We start from the raw sequence: 14,265 nt of genomic DNA, 5'->3' as shown, positions 1-14,265 counted from the left end.
TCATAATTTCTTTAGCATGGGGAAGAGGCTGTTAGGGAAGCAACAGCATCTGCCTTAACATCCATAAGCTTCTTTGGTCAAAGTTGACCATTTGAACATGGATCATCAAGTTTTTTAGGCTCTGATACATGGATACATCGGACCTTTAAAAAGTACTTTAAAACACACACACACACACACACACACACACTCTGTCTCTCTCACACACACACACAGAGAAAAGGGGGAGAGAGAGAGAGAGGGGCTTTAAAACGTTGTTTTGGGCAAAGATTTTTTTGGACATGACCCCATTAATACAGGCAACAAAAGCAAAAATTGGCAAATGGGATTATATCACACTGACGAGCTTCTGCACAGCCCAGGAAACAATCTACAGAGTGAATAAACAGCCTTCAGAATGAGAGAAGATATTTGCAAACCATTCATCTGACAAGGGATTAACATCCAGAATATGTAAGAAACTCAACTAGACAGCAAAAAAAAAAAAAAAATCCAACTAGAAAATGGGCAATAGGGGAGGATTGGAGATGGGGGTGGGGGGGGTGGGAAGGAGAACAGGGAAAATGGGAAAATGACCTGAACAGACCTTACAGATGACCAACAAGTATATGAAAAGACGATCAAATCACTGATCATCAGGGAAATACAAATCAAAGCATTAATGAGATACCTGACTCCAGTTAGATAAGAAGACAAAAGATAACAATGCTGGCCAGGATGCAGAGAAAAGGGAGTTCTCATATACTGTTAGTGGGAATGTAAATTCCAACAGTTGTTGGGGCAAAGTGGCAAAGTTCCTCAGAAAACATAGAAATAGAGCTACCATGTATACACCCATACACTACTGGGTGTATATCCAAAGGAAATCACTTGTATATTTATCATAACACCAGTCACATTCATCCAGATAGGGAATCAACATAGGTGTCTATAAATTGATAAATAAAATACAATGTGTATGTATGTGTGGGTACAGTGGAATCTTATGCAACCATAAAAAAGGATGAATTTCTATCATTTGCAGCAACATGGATAAAACTGAAGGGCATTATATTAAGTGAAATAAGTCAGGCATAGAAGGGAAAATACTGCCTGTTCTCACTTATGTGTGAACACTGAAAAATTGATCTCAAGAAAGTAGAGAATAGAATAGTGGTTACCAGGCCTGGGAAGGTGGGCGATGGAGATAGGGGAAAGTTAACAATACAGGAGTGGAGCTGGACTAGAGGAGTAACTCCTCACGTTCTCTAGCACAGTAGATAGTGTAACTGTGACAATGAGACCGATAGAACGGTTGAAGAGTAAGAATTTTGAATGTTCCCAGCACTAAGACATGATGAAGTCTGCGGTGAGTTATCCGCATTATTCTGATCTGATCATTACATGCCTTGTGCACGTTGCACAGGGTACCTCCTGGATATGTACAATTGCTGTGTCCGTAAAAATAATTTTTAAATGATTTACAAATATACCTCCCATTTTATTTTTCCTTACACAGCAGCTGTAACTTGAAACTTAAATTTTACTATTGGTCTTAGGAAAAAAAGGATGAGAAGGAAGGAAGAAGACTGACTTCCCAAAAATGGGATTGTCGTTATGACAAGTGCTAACCCCCTACACTCCAGAAAGACAGTGGGAACTTACAGTGGGAATCAACAAAGGGCTTTAAAGTTGCATTCATTCCTGGTGCTTCTCTTGGCCTCACGCAGAGTTGTTTGAATTTACTCAGAGGCGTTCCAAAGCCTCTACAGAAGGGTTCACGTATTCGATGAGTCTATAATGGAATCTTATGCAACCATAAAAAAGGATGAATTTCTATCATTTGCAGCAACGTGGATAAAACTGGAGGGCATTATATTAAGTGAAATAAGTCAAATAAGTCAGGCATAGAAGGGAAATACAAGACATGACTGAGGCTAATGGCCGCTGAATTGTATGAGGCTAAAGTAGTGTTTTCCTAAAAGGTTTGAAGAAGCACATTTGGTTGGTATAAGTGAAAACTCGGAGAGGTAAAAAGCAGAACCGTGTTACTGGGTTTGTAGCTGCTGACCCGGAAGCCGTTTTAATCAGAAATGGAGCACAGCCATTTGGAAATTCATAAACTCACATAGGCTTCTTTTTCTTCATTTCTCTTAATGACAGGAGAGCAGTCCTTGTTTTCTAGCCCCCTCACCCTTTCCTCTGCTCTGTCTTGTCTTCTCATCTGATGGCTCATATGCTGCCATGCCCCCGGGCTATACCTTTTATTCCTTGATTGACAAACTGATGGGATCTATTTGACACAGTAGCTTCACAGGTGGAATTGTGGAAAATGTGGATCAGATGCCTTTCCTTCATGTATTTTCCAAGTAAATTTTCTCTAGTATCAGTCTCTTCCAAAATGAATAGAAAACTGGCCCTATCACCTTCTCTTCTTTTGTCCCCATTCACACCATCTTAATCAACTGCCCTTCATACTCTTTATCATTTAAGTGCTTCAGCTCCATGAAATAGTAGCCCTGATCCTCGCTTCCTTAATCTATTTTTAAACTACCTCTAGATCATTTTACTAAATCTTGTTCTTATTGGGAATAGTGCCTTTTTATACTATTTAATCTTGCCACTCAGGCATTTTGGAGAAAGATTAAGTAATGAATTCTGAGAATGAATAGGATTTCAGAACCTTTATGTCCTTTGGATATCATCTAGTTCAATCTCCTGATTTCACAATGCATAGACTGATGTGTGATACTGATAACCTTCTTTATTAGTAAATGCCCTTTTCGAGTTCTCATGTGGCTTTCTGAGATAATGTTTATAATGTTATTCTTTATTTTGTTAACTTCTATGTCAAAATTGGATCATATATCAGTTATTAAAGGCTTCAGCTACAAATAAAAATACTTAACATTGGCTAAATGATGAATTTTAATATTTTAATTAAGAATCCAGAGGAAGTAGGGGGTCATGGGGTTGGATCAAGCTCTTTGTGTCATCAAGAACATAGGCATTTCTGTCTTTTTGTCACTTCCTCAAGCCTAGCATACAGTGCTTTTGTCTTTATACCTACTGTCCCACATCACAGGGTGTCAGCTGGCAAGAATGAGAGGAAGGGCTAGTACCAGGGTCCTCTCCTCTAAAGCCTGTCCCTGGTACAGAAAGCAGAATTCCTCTCCTAGAAATCCCTAGCAGACGTCTTCTATCTCCTTGGCTAGATGTCACCTGGCCCATCCTAGGTGCAAGCAGGGCTGGGAAGGAAGCTGTGGTGGATTGTATCAGCCTTTGTGATGGGAGAGACACAGGAGAAGAGGGGGTTGAGAAGGGCTTTTGATTGGCCACTGAAGTGTGCCGGACAGAGGTCACTATGAAACATACATTCATTCCCGTGTCTGTATCTTCATATCCAGAGAGGGAATGTAGCTTACCATCCTGGCAAGCTACATTCTGTTCTGAATTCAGATTGCCTGGGTTCAAATCAAACTTGCATTTCTTGCTTAGTATGGCTTCAAGCTTATCTGCCTTTGTTTTCTTCCCTGTAAAAGGGGATAATAATGCTACCAATTATATGTGATATGCATGAATAACTGGAAGTCAGCATGGGAGCCAAAATGTAAAAGTCACCAAATCATCAGCCGAAGCTCAGCACCCTGCTTGGAGACCCACCAAGCCCAGAGCAAATATAAGAAACTTGGAGAGGTAGCACTTTGTGCAGTTATTAAAAGTGACATATGCAAGACTGTAATCTAACTGGAAATGTCCCTGAAAGATGTATAGTCTTAACAGAATTTGCCTGTCTTTGTTTGGATGATTTGTAACTGACATGTTCTTTTGTTTAGAAATAAAATACTTTAAGTCTTTGTAAATTCTTCATGTGTGGAGGCAGCATGGTGAAAGACTTATTTTGACTAAAATATATCAAATCAAGAATCTGAGGCATTTCTATAAATCACAATATATATGTTGGGGGGGGCACGCACACACACAAGAACTAAATAAGTGACTTGCATAGAAACAGCGTCAAAAACAGTGGCAGGGCTAGAGGAGAGGAAAGAAGTCTCTGCAGTGTTCTCAATGATTAGAAAAAGGTAATGAGACCCAAGGAAATAAGGGAGCAAGGGATTGTTTGAACCACGCTAGTATTCAATAAATAGTTGATGAAGAAGAATTTGTTGGATGAGAAAAGCATCTGAAAATAATTTGAAGTTGTGTAGACTTCATGTTTATACTGGTAGCTGCTATTCACAATACCCTGAGAATGAGGTGCGGATAATTCCAGCAAAAAAAGAAAAGGAATGGAGGGAAATCCAGAGCAGCTTCTGGAAAGAGTTGTGGTCCTCTGAGGAGCCTGGAGTAGATTCATCATAGAAGGATCCTTCCCTCTAGGTGAGTCTTGGCCAAGTTGGAGTAGGAAAGAGTAACAGCTACATCCCAGCCAGGTTCATACAAGGCCTAGGTCATGTGGAGGAGGCTCCAGTGACTCAAAACCAGAGGTTACAGCCCCCCAGGGCTGAGATCCTCTGGTGCCTGAGTGCTCAGCATGCACAATTCCTCCATCAAGTAGCCAGTAACCCAGGCCGGCATTCTATCAGAATATGCAGAACAAATGATAGCTAAAATTCTGACATAAAAAATTTCTATCTGAATCAATGAATCAGTCCCGTGGCTGTTGCTGCATGAATTGTGTCATGTCAGAAATGAAGTCGAGCTCCCGGCAGTCGTTCAGGGCAGTTGTTCAGTTCTCTGGGTGGTCCACACGCGAGGTGTGCCGCACGTGCATTGGTGAGCGTGTACTGACTACCCTTCTTCTCCAACTTTCCCTTTAGAAAACCCGTTATGAAATTTACGTCGGCATTCTGAAAGAAGGCGGCAGGGAGCTCCTGAGTCACGATGAAAACGAGTCTGCGGGACTGAAGAAGTCTCACTCGAGTCCTTCATTGAACCCGGAGTCATCCCCAATCACCGCCAAGGTCAAGCGTAATGTGTCAGAGAGGAAGGACCACCGACCTGAAACACCAAGCATTAAGCAAAAAGTTACTTAGGATCCACTCTGCTGCCAGGAAGTGCTGGTCATGGAGCAAAATAGGGTTTTTCAAGATATTTCTGGTAATCCGTGAATATATTAAAAAAAAAAGTATGTGACTAAATGGTGCATTAGTAACTTTTTATATTGTATATTTTTGTTAGTTTCTGTACAGGTTGTCTTCGCTCTTGATTTCTTTGCTTTAATGATTTTTGCAATTTGATAACTAATGCACCTTTTTTTGTGAGGGGGAGAAGATCGTGATTCCAGAATGAATTACGCATCCCTTCTCCTTTGGTTTTTCTCGTTTGCACTCTGCTCAGTTGTTTTATGTATTCTCAAATCCACTGTTATATTTTTTTTTAAAGGTTAAAAATTTAATCCATTGTGTAACACTTAACTGGACAAACTTTGTAGTTTAGTAAATTCTAGCCAGAGTTAATATAAGCCTTTATATGTGAAATCTTGCCCAGTCACGGAGGTGAAGTTGAGTCCTCACAGATGCTCAAGTGAGAATTACGATGCTGGGGATTGAGATGTTTCTGTGGGATGCAGCTCTGTGTGCACCCCAGCACTTCTTGCTGAGTTCTGACCCTGCTAGAAGCAGGGGAAGAGGGCATGAAAGGTCACAGGACTGGAGAACCTAGGGACACACATTAGCTTGCTTGAAGTGTGGATTCCCTTCCAGTCAAGCAAGGCAAAGAGGAAGAGAGCCGTATTGCCACTGAAGGCTGAGGACACATTGATACTAAGCAAATTTTGTTTTCTAAATGATAGTGGCAATTGTTGGCTCTTGGGAGCTGCAGCAATAGACATGTGTTTGGTCTGCAGGAAATTGTTACCTCACTCCCATAGGGTCTAGACTAGGAATCCAGAATCATCTCTATCGTTGATACCTTCCCATCCAGGAATATATTCTTTTTTGCTCTACATATATATATATATAGGCATGATGTCATCTCCTGGTTGTAAGAATGTTGGGGTTTTCCTTCATAACAGAATAATGTTGAAAATGGAACCCCTTTTGCTCTTTCCTTAGTCAAGACAAAATAATGGAGCAAAAAGCAGCTGCAGCTGTTCAACAGTGGATATAGATTCCCTAAGCTAAATCCGAAAGTGAAGTGTGGATGAATTGTGGTTAGAAAATGGGGGAATCTTCTGATTGCATATGCAGAGTTTCTTAGTTTGTTCTTATGCCAGTCTCTGGACAGCCATTTTATTCTGTCACTGTTAAACTTGCTCCTAAATTTTTTTTAACCTATTTTAAATCATTTCTTTCTGTATACTCAAAATAGTTCTGTTCACCTTACAGTCATGAGCTCGTTCCAGTGACAGTCCCTTTGAAATTCTGGGAGATAAACAGAATATTCTCTTGTAAAGGAACAGAAGGGAGTGAATGTTGAGTCCCCAGTGACATAAAGAACTTTTAGATTTCCACACCTTGAAACTGTTCCCTGAAGCTGTCATCTTCCCAAACCATCCAGCTTCAAAACCGACAGTATCACTTTCCATGTTCTTTTCCCTCCCATAGGAATTTTCTCTACTTTTCCTTAGTTTATTATTGTAGGTACTGGGACCAAAGCATCTGCTGCTCTGCATGAATAGCACAGTTCCAGTGGACTAGAGAAAACCTGCTCTAAGACATCACGGTAGTTTCTAGTGATATATTGTTACAATGTACTCACATTTAGTCACAGGATTATTTATTAATGTTTACTTCCTTCACCTGTGTACATGTGCATATTTGCTGGTGTCCAGAGAAGAGCAACCCTCTCTGAGGTGGCAGTTGCTTGCTTTGTGGTATTTTGCCACACCTTTGAAAAACTGACTCTAACCTGGTTTAGGTAAAAAGCCGTGGCTACATTTATGTTTCAGAACCGTGAAGCAAACACGGTAGTTACCAGTGTGATCCATATACCAGAATCATTTTCGTAGCTTCTGAATCCAAGATTTCCACAAGCAAGTTGTCTTTCCTGCTAGAATCTGAAATATCAGTGTTTGTTTTCTGCCTCAATATTTGTACTAGATGAGGAGAGAGAGGTACCTAGATCCTGTCGTCTATGAACTTCAGTAACTGAAGAGAAATTAGAGTCCCTGACTGGCTTGAATGTGTCTGCCCACCGTGTGTGTCTATGTATATAGGATGTTTGTGTGTTTCACTTAGAGTTTATAATGTACATTGAATGGTACCTTGCTGCAGTATTGGTTATACTTGGTTAGCATTAGCACCACCACAGCATCTTCTGTTAGGAGACTCACTGAGGTTAGCTCCGGGGACTCCGGATACGCTAGTAGGTAACCCCATGACAAGGGCACTTTTGAGGCTGCAGAATGCCACATTTGCATAGTTTATCTTTAAAAACAATGTGGAGGCTCTTTTGTGAACCAGGATCCCGTGTGGTGCTGCTGACAGTCTTCAGGGGATGAGCCTAGCATGCCTCCTCTTCCCTGAGGCCTCTGGAAGGAGCTGTGTTTTCAGTCTCTGTAGCAAGACTGAGAGTTTGTCCCATGGCTGGAAATGGCCCCTGACTTGACTGGATTCCGAGAGTCAGTCTGTAGCCAACCACAGTTTCTTTTGTGATAATTTCTTTCCTGTGGTTTGAAGAAATGGAAGATGTTTCCGTTCACAGTGACTCCCAGCCTGTTGCCCAATTCACGGTACAGGGGAGCTCTTCTCCTCCTCTTCTTTTAAAGGTACTTCCCCAGCCCCCACCCCCACCCTCCCCATACCTCCTGCTCGCCCCTACCTCAGTGCCCAGGACCCTTGGGGTTTCTCTCCATGTGGGAAATCATTATTCCTCATCACATAAATACATTTTATATTAATTCCTACTGTAGAAAATTTTGATAAGGTATCAGAATACCATTGTGATAGTCTTGGTGCAAAGCTGACCATGAAAGTGGCCCATGTATAAAATCTGTGGGGTTGGGGGTTTGCCCCCACCTAACATGCTGGCTCTTATAGGGAGGTATCAGAGAGTTGTTATCAATCAAAATTAGTTACTGGCACGCAGAGTCCTTATTTTATTGCCAGACCATAGGCATTTCTGTAGTGTTCTTTTTACAAACATCATTGACCTTATTCTAATAATGTCTAATTAGACAATACTTTGTGCATTTTAATTAATCTTAGTAAAACCAACATGTATTGGGGGGAAGTCCTGATAAAAATAATTCCTGGATTATTTGAACCTTTTTTGACTGCTCTTAGGTAAAGAGAAGACATTTTCTCATGCGGCAGTCTTATGCTACTTGTCAGAACCTCTGTGCTTTTGTGGTTACCCTAATCCAGAAGGTGAGGACCATTTCCTAGATAGAGGAGCCATTAGAGAACTAATTCTGGAAGAGGAAAATCTGGTTGGTTTTCAGATTTGTATTCTACCCTGTGGCCAAACCACAGAACTTTGTGAAATTGGGGGAGAATTTACATGACCATCAAGGAAAGAGGCCCTGGGGATGCCTAAGCACCAAATTACACAGAGTCTGGGACTGCTCTGTGCCTGCTCCTGCCTTTATCCTGAGATAAGACAGAGCCTGGCCTGGCCTGCCCGTGGCACCTCTTCTCTTTTTGCCTAAACCTTGGCAACTGGAAGGAAATTGACCTTATAGACCTCCTGCCTTCCTGTCAAGGCTGCCTTGGGTTTAGTTTAGTTACTTGCCCTTGGAGTTTGAATTCTTTGGCATTTTTCCTTAGTTATCAGTTAAGCTTATTCTGGCCTCAGTGCAGTAAGTTCCTTTGCTTTGTTAGGCCTAAATCACCACAGTTTGGCTGTGGTGGACTCGAGTTTTTAGCAGGTCTCCAGCTAGTCTCCTTCCTTACCTTTAGCAGAGAACAATCCTTTTAGTTTTCAAATGACAGAATTCTTTTTCCAAGTGTAAAACTAGCCCTGTAAAACAGTGAACCAAAGTGGCCTCCTAGCACTTGTCAAAAGATGAGCCTAATTTATGAATGATAGTGCTCAGCTTTGGATTTCTGTAGTGTCTGTTTTCATTTCAGAGCATCTAAGTTAACTCAGAAACAGATCAGTCAGAGGCACATGAGCCCCAGGGCCTACCCAGCTCCAAAACTTTCTAGCTTTTTCCCCAGGCCAGGCTGCTGGTCTGCCCCCGGGTCAGCAGATCTCTCTCCAACTCTTCTGACATCTTATGCCATCAGGTCATCTGGAGGACTTTTGAGATCACCACAAAATTATCCCATGATAGATTATTGATAGTGATAGAGAGGTGCTTTGTCACTGTTTGTCCCCTCAGGATTCCTTTTCGATTTCTCACCCTTAAAAGAAGGATTGAAGTCCATAGGCATTCTCCATTTGTATGTATAGGATCCCAGACCCGAGCAGGGGCAGCCTTCTGCTTAGGACAGTAATTGGCCCATTGCATGTAGAGAAAATGTCCTCATGGAGAACGGCAGTAAATACTTGAATCTGCATGACAGTTTGTCGACTTGAATGCAACAGCAAGGAAACATTGCAAGTTAATTGTACATACAAGTAGTTTTCCTTAGGTCTCTCTGGCTCATCCTTTGCAATTTATGCGTGTATCTGTTGTACTACAGGCTTGTGGAAAATATTTGTGTAGACAGTATGTCAGATGTCAAAGAAAATGCTTTCTGTCACCTGCCAACGTTGTATTTGTGGATATTTATAGTTGTATGTATGTACGTGCATCTGTATAGATTGTATATCAATGTGTGGTAAATGTACATCAAAATTATTTTTGTCCTTAATAACCAGTGTAATATGAAAAGCAAGTAAAAACCTCATAGGATTGATTATATGGTACAGTTGTTGAGAGTACATATAGTGGTATTGTTTTATTAAACTTAAATTTAAATAATATTTTGATTAAAATTTTAATGAGACTATAGAAAATTCCATCTTTGAGCTTTGAATAACCGGGGCAAAAATGACTTTGAACTAATTTATGAGTCTATTGACGTGTACAGTGTGCAATACTGAGGGGGTCACTCATTGTAATTTGGGAAATATAGAAAGAAAAGGGGAGGAAGGCAGCCTGTACAGTCTTCGTGACTTTAGCAGTAAGAGCACTTAACCGTAATGTTGAACTGACAATTTTGGGCTTATTACAAAATGTGATGCTTTTCGAGCGCACTTTCTTTATTGTTGTAATTAGTCCAGAAAAAAAATATAGTTTTCAAAATTAAGCAAGTACCCACTATACCATTTATGTACCTGTGTATATCTTAGAATAGATGATACCACTCTCCTGGTGCCGCATCCTTACCCTCTTTAAAGAAATATCACAAACGCTGAAGTATATCAGGGCATCCCAAGATTGGGTACTGTATTCCAGGTTCGTAGGTGCACAAATCAGCAGCTAGTGTCACAGGTGAAAGGACTTTAGGACCAGGTTAAAACTTTATTTAATATTTTTATACTTAGGTCTCTTTTTCCTGCCTCTCCCCAAAGAAGAGCCACTGGCCTTAGTTGTTTGACCTTATTGCTTATATTATAGAGTGTAAATAGATAACTAGAGACTAAAATTTTATTAACCAGCATGTTTGGTGTATTTAAAGCAGCGACTGAGTGTGTCTGAGTGAGTGGCTGAGTGCAGTGTCTTTTGTTTGAACACGCTGCCTCATGTCTTTGTATCTGATGCAGAGAATTGGAATTGTGGGGAGGGAGATAAATCTCCAGCTCCAGGCTGCAGTAGTGTGTTGGTAGGTACACTTGAGTTTTTTATTATTATTAACTCTACAGTCTCAAACTATTTTTGCAAATATATTTCCTAATTTGTTCTTGACGTGCAGTGGACTGGCTCTCCAATTGATCGGCAGGGTCTTAGTTCTGCAAGAGAATTTCCTTGTAAGAGTCATTTGTGATTTGCGAAAAAAAAAAAAAAACAGCCATTTGATTCAGAAATCATATAGAAAAGGGGTAGTAGAAATAAAAAGTTTTATTTTGGGCCTTAGTCATTTGAAATGTTTGGATTTTAATGCAAAGCCATGGAGGTTACATATCCAAGTAACTATTTGACATGGGTAATATCCACTCTATAGAGAGTATATATGCACATTGAATTTTAATGCTATTAGGATACTATTTGTAAGCTTTAGGAATAAGCATAATTAGACCAAATGAAGTGGAGGGGGTGAAGTGGCTGCCTTCTGTGGGGTAGCCATTGCATGTGTTCAGTCTTCTGCTCCTAAGAGATTCAGAACCCATTTATTGGTCCCCTTAGGTATATAAGGGGAAAGTGGATACATCTGGGACCTCATCTGTGTACACCTGCTTGGACACAAGCACACACAGTGAATGTTTTAAGTGATAAAAACATAAGACCTTAAGACACACCGGGCCAGAGTGCTTTAGAGAGGTAAGGAACAAAGAGGGAGGAAGCCGCACCACAAATGCTCTCCAAGCACCAGGGAGGAATCGGAGCTCTAGTGTCTGACTCTGAGATGCACTGCATCTGTAACAGAGAACAGGGTCATGTGTTACATCCTTCCTGGTGGGTGGGCCACCAACATTCCTGTAGGTCACAAGCAGCAGCAGCTCTCCAGCTCTCCTCAGCAGCCTGGGTGAAAAGCCGGCATGCACCACTTTCCAGCATGGCCAAGCTGCTTGCTCTGCAGATCGTTCCATTGAGCAAGAAGCACAAATGGAGAAGCCACCAAGCATGTAGCCTAGGAGCAGTAGATGAGGAGTGTCTGCCCTCGTCTCCACGCTGTATTGGTGAGAGCCTGCATTGAGGATGGAAATGGGAAGGAACCTAGCAAAAACACATTTCCCTTTGCAGGGTGGAGAGCTGAGCTCTCATAGTATTATAAAAATAAGCACCTTAACTTCAATTCCTGAAAACATTGGTTAATGGAGAGAATTTTGGAGTTTCACTTAGTATTTCCTCATCAATCTGCGAAAGTCTTTGGATGCTCCTAGAAGAGTCCCAGCCACAAGGCTCAATGAAGGACCACACTGCAGGTCTGAGGCTCACCGCTCTGAACCCTGAATCCCAGGGTACTGCAGAGGGTGACATGTGCCCTCTCTGGAGCTTCTCCCCTGGCCTTCCACTCCACTTGGGCTTCTACTGAGCAACAAGCACATCCTGGGTTTCAAATGCTTTAGGAATTCCTGTGAGCTGACCCTGCTGAGGCAAAATACCAACTCGGAGAGTGACTGAGTCACTGAGGGTGGCACGTGAAAACGGTAATGAGAAAAATTCTCTGCCTGAAGTTAGGTCCTGGTATTTTGCCTTTTTAAGAAACAAACTGACACTTTGAGCTCTAAGCAGGGTTAGGTGATACTTTTGCCTTTGTACCCAGATTGATTTTCATTTCTGTGGAAAGGGTCAAGCAACACTAAACTTGCTCAGTAATTCTGCTCTGTCCAGGTGAGAGCCGTCGGGTAAAGGCCTCCATGCCTCCCTGCATCCTCTTCTACCTCAAGTTTTAGGAACCCATTTCTAGAACAGAAATTAACACAAGTAGAGAACCCATAATGTCAGCCTTGGTTACTGTGGGACACACCAAAGGGTAGTAGTTTGTAACCTTCAGCATAAAATAAGATTTTAAATTTCCCAACCTAGTAACTGGACTATTTTCACTGTGGCTGAAAGGAGTTAACAATGTGGAACATTCCTTTACCTTCAAAGTTTTCTCCACCAATCACTTCAGTTTCATTGCAGTCATGGTGCCATATGTCCCCTGCAAATTGTGAAAGTAATTAGTGACAAAGTAGCAGCCTACTCCTTTTCAGTGGCCAGACTGTCAGCATGAGCAGGTTGGGGTAAGCCAGTGGTACCGTATCATATACTGGAAACCTGTTCCGCAATATTACCCACCAGATCCCAGAAGTGCCATCTAGAAATCCGTGGCATTTATGGTGGTCAATCTTTTGAACGGAACAGTAGTTTATGTGGATATTGTTAAAGTGTTTAAAGTATATTTTGAAAATTAAGTTTACATTTTACAATTGCTTTATTTTTTATTAAAATAGTTGTATATAAATATTACCCTATTTCACTGTTATTAAAGTAAACCTTGTAGACAAGTGGGTCACCTGACATGTATAGAAGCTGTGATATATATAGTACATTTCTCTATTGTGTAAATGTTCAAGAATATAACTGTTCCTGTTGTTTTTATAAGTTGGGGGTATTTTGTTGTTTTGCAGCAACAAAATGTTATTGCATTTAAAATGGTTTTTATGTAACAGAAATCATGCAAAATAGTGAAGGATTTAAAATATGTATATGGTATATGTAAATGTATAAACTTCAGAAAGAAATAAATCCAACAGATTTCAATCATTTGGGGGATGTTTTTATTTGCTTATTTAAGCAACTAGAATTAAACCTTAAAACAATAAAAATCAGAACACCCTGCACCTCTCCATGAAAAGACAACCGTGATCCCCAAGGTGAACAATTGGCCATGGTAGTCAAATGAGGTGGTGGTAACCCAACACCTCCATGGACTTCTGTGAAGATTTATGTTTGCAAAAAGGTGTTGATGGACACTGCTGGACTCCAGGGCCTCTTGTCATAAATTGGGGGAGGGGAGGGCATTGAGCAGGGGGGAGGATCAAATGAACTTTTTGAAACCATTTCAAGACTCATTTGCATTCTCATTTACTTTTCATCAAAGCAAAGGGACCATGGAGTCAATTATTGTCCTGAAATGCAAATGCTAATCCCCAAATCAACTGCTTTATTGTGGCTAGTATGTACCTTTGTGTTCTCTGATGAAACCTAATGTTAAAAATAAGATCTGTTGACTTGGAAAATGAAAAATAAAAATTCCTCCCAAACTGCTGAATATTGGAGAAGGATGTCTTGTGTTTGGGGGTCTGGGCTTTTAGAAACGAGGTCACTGGTTACATCCTTTAAAACATAAATGAGAGTGCAGCCTGGCTGAGACCAAACTGCTATGATGTATAAATCTCAAAGAAATGAAAGGTTTGTTGGGAGTGGGAGGGAGCCAAAGCCTTCAACACCCCTTTGACTTCTACCTAAATCCCATTTTAGGATGCAGAACTCAGAATCGAATCCCTCTCTGCCCAGTTGCCTCTCCTTTGTGTTCCTTGTCATATTTTCTATGTCACACAACTAATAATAATATTAGAACCAGAGGGACTAGAGATCATTTTTAAGGATGAACATTCATAAGAGGAAACTAAAACCCAAGGCTAATTAAGATATTATAAGGAAATAACTAGCAACCCCACTGTCTCATCTCTAGATTAATTCTATTCAACAATACTGAGGGATTCACCGTGAGACTGTCAAATGTTATTGAAAAATTGGGT

At 40.8% G+C, this 14,265-nt stretch overlaps 1 protein-coding gene across 4 annotated transcripts in view; it reads left to right on the top strand.

The window, feature by feature from the left end:
- Positions 1–13,767, top strand: part of Psd3 (pleckstrin and Sec7 domain containing 3) — a 468,534-nt gene extending 454,767 nt beyond the window's left edge. For all 4 annotated transcript variants that reach the window (XM_071610547.1, XM_071610548.1, XM_071610549.1 and 1 more), the window contains one exon: positions 4,803–13,767. In XM_071610547.1, the coding sequence (XP_071466648.1) occupies positions 4,803–5,018 (216 nt within the window). In that variant the 3' untranslated portion in view covers positions 5,019–13,767. The remainder of the gene's footprint in view (positions 1–4,802) is intronic.
- The last annotated feature ends 498 nt before the right edge of the window (positions 13,768–14,265 follow it).

Source organism: Marmota flaviventris, chromosome 3 (assembly GCF_047511675.1).
Source record: "Marmota flaviventris isolate mMarFla1 chromosome 3, mMarFla1.hap1, whole genome shotgun sequence".
Taxonomy (NCBI): domain Eukaryota; kingdom Metazoa; phylum Chordata; class Mammalia; order Rodentia; family Sciuridae; genus Marmota; species Marmota flaviventris.
This window is presented reverse-complemented; position numbering and strand designations above follow the sequence as displayed.